We start from the raw sequence: 7,908 nt of genomic DNA on the forward strand, positions 1-7,908 counted from the left end.
GGAGGCAGGCGTGGGGAGGGGGAGGTGGCGGAGCCAGGGAGCTGCCTGCCTTTTCCTGTCCCTGCTACTGTCACAGAGTCTAGCTGCACATTGTGCCTTTCAAGTTGAAAAACAAACGGGCCTCCACCTTTCCCAAAGCCTTTCCTTCCAGGCCCCTCTCGCTGCAAACCCCACCCCTGACGAGGCTTTGAGGAATCCACTGACTCACTGTGGACAGCAGCCTCTGGCCGTCAGCCTGGCCGGCATGTCCCGGACACACGCCCCTGACACGGCCTGCAGTCGGGTCACTTTGTCCCAGTGTGTGCCGGGACCCGGGCCTTGCAACGGTGCTGCCACCAACCTTGGGCTGGCCGCGGCCTGGCAGCGTCAGTGCGAGTTCGCTGTGTCTTCTGAGCCCCGGCCTGGCCCAGGCCCAGGCACAGCCCTGGTCCCGGACGTCTGAGCACCCGCCTCCCTCAGGGATGCCCGGTGGGCCCCACACAGGCGTCACTGTCCGAGGTGCCAAGCCTGAGCAAGCGACACAGAACAAGCCAGCCACGGCGCCGTACCAGCAGCTTGGTGTCTTTGATGACACACAGCAGCTTGGCCCACTGCCCGAAGCGCTTCTTCCGCAGCAGGAAGGCGCAGATCCTGGCGTCCTTCACCAGGTCCATGGAGGCCTCCTCCGAGGGCCACTGGTGGCGCGCGTTCCTCCCCTTGCCGTCCTCCTCCTCCTCGTCGTAGGACTCGTAGGAGCTGCTCATCGCATCCGAGTCGTAATCTTGGAAAAGCAAATAAGCAAAGGTCAGAGGACCCAGGGACAACGCCATCCCTCGAACCCCACCCACGGGCTTAAGCACACATTACTGCATCTTTCGCAACCAAGTACACAACGCTATCGGAGACGGTGACGGAAGACGACGCTGGTTACCCAGGGGCTGCAGCTCGGGACTTGAGCCCACCAGCGACTGTGACGATGGCACAGGACTGGACTGCGCTCTGGCCTCCTGCACGTGGGGTCACCGTGCATCAGGGTCGACTGCCCAGCAATGTCAGCAATTGGTGAAAAGAAGGAAATGAAGTCAACGGCCTGGGCAGTGGAGGTCCTACCAAAAGCCTTCAACAGAAGTACCACAGAGCCCCTGGGGGCACGAATGGTTAGTTCAGCGCTGGAGTAACTGGCGAAATGTTGGTCGGGCCCCCACACAGGTGCCACGGGAGTCAGGCCTGCCACCTGCTTCGAAGCGGCCACGGCTTGAAAACCCCAGGGAGGAGTTCCACCTCCGTCCCCGTGGGCCGCCATGCCTCGGAGCTCAGTGGCAGCAAACAGCCACTCTGACGACGGAGGGTGACTGCCTCCTACAGGACTGCATCGAGGAAGGCGACGACACTATAGCGCACCACAGCCATCACGTGACACTCTGGGGAAGCACGCCGCAGGCCCCAGTGGTGGCCAACACTCAGCCCCTGGAGACCCCGTGGGAGTGCAGTCCTGTGCTGCACACGAGGCGTCAGCACAACTCAGAACCAACTTGACAGCGACTAACAGACGGCTGGGGACTCTGTAAACACATTTCTACCTGTTCCCTCTGTCACCGTGCTGCATGTCCTCCCCACTACCTTGCAGCTAGGTGTTGCCCTCACTCTGCAGTTCATTCAACCAGATGACCCGTCCCCATGAAGGCCCACTGCTTGCCCAAGCCCACCCCATTATGTTGCGGTTCTTTCAGACCACCGGGCCCTCCTCCCTCCTGGCATCACCGCCTCAAGACCCAACCTCACACTCAAGAGCCCACCCCAGGCCCCCTCTGCCCAGACCCTCCATGGAACTCTCAGACAAATGCATCTCCTTACTTCTCCCACCAAAAAATAAATAAATAAATAAAGCCACTGCTATCGAGTCAATGCAACTCATAGCGATCCCTCCTTGGGTTTATGAGGTGGCATCACTACAGAAGTAGATTGCCCAACCTTCCTTCTGAGGAGTGGCTGGTGGGTTTGAACCGCCAGCCTTAGGCACTGCGCCATAGTGCTGCCATAACAAAACACCACAAGGGGTGGCTTTACCAAACAGAAATTTATTCTCTCACAGTTCAGGAGGCTACAAGTCCAAATTCAGAGCACTGGCTTCAGGGGGGGTTCTTGTTCTGTTGCCTCTGGAGTGAGATCCAAAGTCTCCCCCATCTTGGATTTACATGATTCAGAAGATGAAGTTTGGGCTTGGGGTGATGGGATGGGGTGAATGTGTTTTGCCTGTGACAAGGACATGATTTTTGAGGGCCAAAGGGTGCAACCTTAGGAATTGGATTGTGGCAGGACCTGTTCTTCTGCCCTTGGACACAGCAACCTTGACCCCTCAGCTTTGATAACAGCAGCCCCACCTTCCAAAACTGAGCTGGTGAATATCCAACTCTTTGAAACCTAGGAGGCCACGGCCCCACCCTATGAGACCCCAGAGGCCACGGCCCCACCCTTTGAGACCCCAGAGGCCACAGCCCCACCCTTTGAGACCCCAGAGGCCACAGCCCCACCTTATGAGACCCCAGAGGCCACAGCCCCACCCTTTGAGACCCCAGAGGCACCGCCCCACCTTAGGAGACCCCAGAGGCCACGGCCCCACCCTTTGAGACCCTAGAGGCCACGGCCCCACCTTAGGAGACCCCAGAGGCCACGGCCCCACCTTATGAGACCCCAGAGGCCACAGCCCCACCCTTTGAGACCCCAGAGACCACAGTCCCACCCTTTGAGCTCCCAGAGGCCACAGCCCCACCTCAGGAGACCCCAGAGGCCACGGCCCCACCTTATGAGACCCCAGAGGCCATGGCCCCAACCTTTGAGACCCCAGAGGCCACGGCCCCACCTTAGGAGACCCCAGAGGCCACCGCCCCACCCTATGAGACCCCAGAGGCCACGGCCCCACCCTTTGAGACCCCAGAGGCCACGGCCCCACCCTTTGAGACCCCAGAGGCCACGGCCCCACCTTAGGAGACCCCAGAGGCCACGACCCCACCCTTTGAGACCCCAGAGGCCACGGCCCCACCCTTTGAGACCCCAGAGGCCACGGCCCCACCCTTTGAGACCCTAGAGGCCACGGCCCCACCTTAGGAGACCCCAGAGGCCACAGCCCCACCTTAGGAGACCCCAGAGGTCACGGCCCCACCCTTTGAGACCCAGAGAGCTCTGCTTCCCATGCTCCTTCCAACGGCTCTGCTGACCTCCAGCTGTTCCAGGGCTGGTCCTGCTCTTTTCTTGGAAGACAAGAGGCGCAGCTCCTTTGGTCTGTGTCCCATGTGTAGGATTCCAAGAGGCAGTGTTCTTTCCTGTTGCACTTTCTCTGTCCCCTGCAGTCCGAGCTGATGGGTTTTCAGTTGGGTAGATCCATCAGTCACAGGCTTAATCTCCTTAACTAAAGATTGTGTAGCCACGTCCTTGGTGAAAATTCTAGGAAATGTGTCCTTAATTTGTACAACAGAACTTTCCATCTCTTTATGTTTTGTTTTCATCTTGTGCACAGTTCATTTTTAAGTCCATCTCTTCCTCTCATATTTTACTATAAGCAACAAGGAGAAAACTCATGGCCCCTTTAAGATCTTGCTTAGAAATCTCCTCAAATAGTCAAGTTCATCACTTGTAAGTTCTCCCCTCCACCAAGCATTTGGTCATAATTCAGACACGTTCTTTGCCACGGCGTTAAAGGCACTGCCCTTCCTCCACTGTCCAATCACATGTACGTCGCACCCTTTAACACCTCACCAGCAGCACACTGCGCTGCAACACCCTGTGGTTGGCGCCATATGCATTCTCTCAGATGACAGAGGTTTTCTCTACAGCTCTCTCTCTTCTGAGACCTCACCAGGATTGCCTCTGACGTCCATCATCCCACCAGCAGATTCCTCAAGGCAATCTAGGCTTTTACTATCTGGTATCTTAACATTCTTTGCTATTCATAAGGTTTTCCCTGGCCAATTCTTTCTAATGAAGGAAGAAGTCAAAGCTGCAATGAAAGAACTGGCGAAGAACAAGGCTCCGGGAATTGATGGCATACCGATTGAGATATTTCAACAAACAGATGCCCCATTGGAGGCGCTCACTCAGTTATGCCAAGAGATTTGGAGGACAGCTACCTGGCCAACTGACTGGAAGAGATCCATATTTGTGCCCATTCCAAAGAAAGGTGATCCCACAGAATGTAGAAATTATAGAACAATATCACTAATATCACATGCAAGTAAGATATTACTGAAGATAATTCAGAAACGTTTGCAGCAGTATATTGACAGAGAACTTCCAGAGGTTCAAGCCGGATTCAGAAGAGGACGTGGAACAAGGGATATCATAGCTGTTGTCAGATGGATCTTGGCTCAAGGCAAAGAATACCAGAAAGAGGTTTACTTGTGTTTTATTGACTATGCAAAGGCATTTGATTGTGTGGATCATGACAAATTATGGATAACATTGAGAAGAATGGGAATCCCTGAGCACTTGATTGTACTCATGAGGAATCTGTACCTTGACCAGGAGGCTGTCGTTCGAACAGAACAAGGGGACACTACATGGTTTAAAATCAAGAAGGGAGTGCGTCAGGGTTGTATTCTTTCTCCACACTTATTCAATCTATATGCTGAGCAAATAATCCGAGAAGCTGGACTATATGAAGAAAAACGTGGTATCAGGATTGGAGGAAGAATCATTAACAACCTGAGATATGCAGACGATACAACTTTGCTTGCTGAAAGTGAGGATGACTTAAGGCACCTACTGATGAAGGTTGAAGAATACAGTCTGCAGTATGGATTACATCTCAACATAAAGAAAACAAAAATCCTCACAACTGGACCAATGAGCAGCATCACAATCAATGGAGAGAAGATTGAGGTTGTCAAGGAATTCACATTGCTTGGTTCTACAATCGATGCCAACGGAAGCAGCAGTCAGGACATTAGACGTCGTGTAGCATTGGGAAAGTCAACTGCGAAGGAACTGTTTCGTGCTGAGGAGCAAGGATATCTCCTTGAGGACTAAGGTGCGCCTGACACAAGCCATGATATTTCCAATCACCTTGTATGCATGTGAGAGCTGGACAATGAATAGGGAAGACCGAAGAAGAGTTGATGCTTTTGAGTTGTGGTGCTGGCGAAGAATGCTGAAAGTACCATGGACTGCTAAAAGAACTAACAGATCTGTCCTGGAGGAAGTGCAGCCAGAATGCTCCTTGGAAGCAAGAATGGCCAGACTTCGTCTCACCTATTTTGGTCATGTTGTAAGAAGGGACCATTCCCTGGAGAAGGATGTCATGCTTGGTAGGGTGGAGGGTCGACGAAAGAGGGGGAGGCCTTCAACGAGATGGATTGATACAGTGGCTGCGATGATGGGCTCGAGTATAGCAGGGATTGTGGGGCTGGTGCGGGATCGGGCAGTGTTTCGTTCTGCTGTGCATGGGGTCGCTATGAGTTGGAAACGACTCGACGGCACTTAACAACAACATCTTAACATTCTGCCAGCCTCTACTTGTCATGCAATTCCAAAACCACTTCCACCTTTTAGGTACCTGTTGGAGCAGCACCCCTCTCCTGGTACCAAATTCTGTTATCTAATGTTGCTGTAACACAGCTACCACAGGTGGGTGGCTCGAACAAACAAAGTTATTTGCTCACAGTTTAGGAGGCTGGAGGTCCACACTCAGGGTGCCAGCTCGCAGGGAAGGCTACCTCTATGGGCTCCGGAGGAAGGTGCTTGTCTCCTTCCAACATCCCAGAGTCCTGGTGGCTCACCCTGTGGGTTAGCATCCATCTTACCCCATTTCTCCTTCCCTAGCTTGCTTGGTTAATCTCTTTCACATCTCAAAAGAGACTGAGTTAAAACACAGCCTACACTAACCCTGTCTCATGACCATAACAAAGACAACTGGGATTCCAAGCACAGGCAGAGAGGTAAGGATTTACAACACAGGTCTGCGGGGCACAGTTCTCTCACCCATTCTGCTCCACATGGATGCTTACGCTATGTCTTTTCAGTTCCCAAATACAGTCAACGTTCTCTTACCAAAGCAGCACGTAGTAGTGCCAATGGTTAAGTTCTTGACTACCAGCCAAAAGGTTCACGGCTCAAACCCACTCAGGGACGCCTCAAAAGGCAGTCACAGTGACGTTGCTCTAAAAGGTCACAGCCTTGAAATCTCTGGAGCAGTTCTCTGCACACATGGGGCTCCCTGATCGACTCTCAGCTCCAGGTCTCTGTAGCTCTGTCCCCTCTCCCTGGCATCTTGCTCCTCCCACCCACCACCCTGCCTTTGCCTGGATTAAGGCTTCTCATCTTTCTGCATCTGGTCTACTGGCACCTCCTCCAGGAAGCCCTCCCTGATTTACCAAGGGCAGGCTAAACACACTATGCTTCCCAGCACTTACTGCTGGTAAGGCACCGTGGCCTGCTTGTTCTGTGTCGGTTGCTCAGGCTTGGCACCTCAGACAGTGATGTCTGTGTGGGGTTCACAGGGCATCCCTGAGGGAGGCGGGTGCTCAGACGTCCGGGACCAGGGCTGTGCCCGTGCCAGGGCCAGGCTGGGGCTCAAAAGACACAGCGAACTCACGCTGACGCTGCCAGGCCGCGGCCAGCCCAAGGTTGGTGGCAGCACCATTGCAAGGCCAGGATCCCAGAACACACCTAGGTTACAGGTGTGTTAGAATGCTGTTATAACCGCTGGCTGCCTGTCCATCTCCCACATCGGGGTGCAAGCTCACTGAGGTGAGGGAGCCACCTGGTTCATTCTGATGCCCCAGCACTGGCACAGGACCTGGCGCACAGGAGGGTGTGTCCTGGGCACTGAAATCATGGCCGGAGCCTCTGATTTCATGATCATTGTCCCCAGTGGCCGTCACCAACGCTGGCCTAGAAACCCCTCGGGGCAGCATCAACGTCATCGCCGCAAGCCCCTCCTGCCCCTCAAAGCATCTGGAACAAATCAGCTTTCCAGAAATACTTGAGGGACAAATGCATCACTGACGGGTGGACGATAGGTAAGAAGCGGGGACAGGAGCGCCCGGCTGACAATTCTGCAGAACCAGGGGGAACGCGGACCTTTACCGCCACAACGGAGGACTGCACTCACCGGACTGGAGTGTGATCGGTACTCTGGAGTCAGAGCAGGGCTCCGGCCCGTCCCCACTGCCCCGGGCCCCCCAGCTCGCTCTCCTGGTGGCTGGCCCGGCCGGCCTTCTGCTCTGCCCCGGCTCCCAGGAGCACACGGGGGCTGGGCCCTGCATCTCACTCTAGTCCACGGCCTAGGTTTGGTTCCGCGCCTCCAACAAAGCCACGGCACAGGTGGGCCCAACACGCTTGTCCCCAAGTGCACAGCAGACTAATGCCCCAGTCTCCTTGTTTGCCAACAGAAATACCACAAGTGGGGGCTTTACTGACCAGAAATGTATTTTCTCACAGTTGAGGAGGTGGGGGCGCTGGCCTGGAGAGAAGGCGCCTGTCTCCGCTTCTCTTACTGGCCCCGGCCCCCAGCTCCCTGCCCTGGCCCCCGGCCCCTGGCCCCCTACCCCGGCCCCTTACCCCGGCCCCTGGATTCCTGCAGCTCCCAGGTTCCCCAGTTTGTCTATGTGCCTAATCCAATCTTTCATATCCCAAAAGGAATTAGATTTAAGACACGCCCCACCCTGGCCTGGCCTTACAGACACAGCAAACAAATCGTCCTTCCAGATGGTGTGAGGGAGTCAGGGGTCAACATATGTCTGGGGACACAATTCAGGCCACAGCAGTCGGCCAACCCCGGGCTGAGGTGACAGACAAGCTCACTGCGGGGCACAGGTGGCTGGACCAGAGGGCCGAGGGCGGCCGGGTGAGGCAAGACCCGCAAGACAGCTTTGTGCAGGAAGCCGCGCCGCGTGGCCCCCGGACGGCACCGCCCCAAGCACCGGCCCGTCCAGG

The 7,908-nt window shown here is 55.2% G+C and overlaps 1 protein-coding gene across 1 annotated transcript in view; it reads right to left on the reverse strand.

The window, feature by feature from the left end:
- The window catches only part of AFAP1 (actin filament associated protein 1), a 140,538-nt gene that overhangs the window by 101,983 nt on the left and 30,647 nt on the right, over positions 1-7,908 (reverse strand). Inside the window, exon 4 of the mRNA XM_007956306.1 lies at positions 549-760. Within this exon, the coding sequence (XP_007954497.1) occupies positions 549-760 (212 nt within the window). The remainder of the gene's footprint in view (positions 1-548; positions 761-7,908) is intronic.

The sequence above is a fragment of the Orycteropus afer genome, unplaced genomic scaffold (assembly GCF_000298275.1).
Source record: "Orycteropus afer afer isolate SDZICR_OR568_19922 unplaced genomic scaffold, OryAfe1.0 scaffold00605, whole genome shotgun sequence".
Classification (NCBI taxonomy): Eukaryota; Metazoa; Chordata; class Mammalia; order Tubulidentata; family Orycteropodidae; genus Orycteropus; species Orycteropus afer.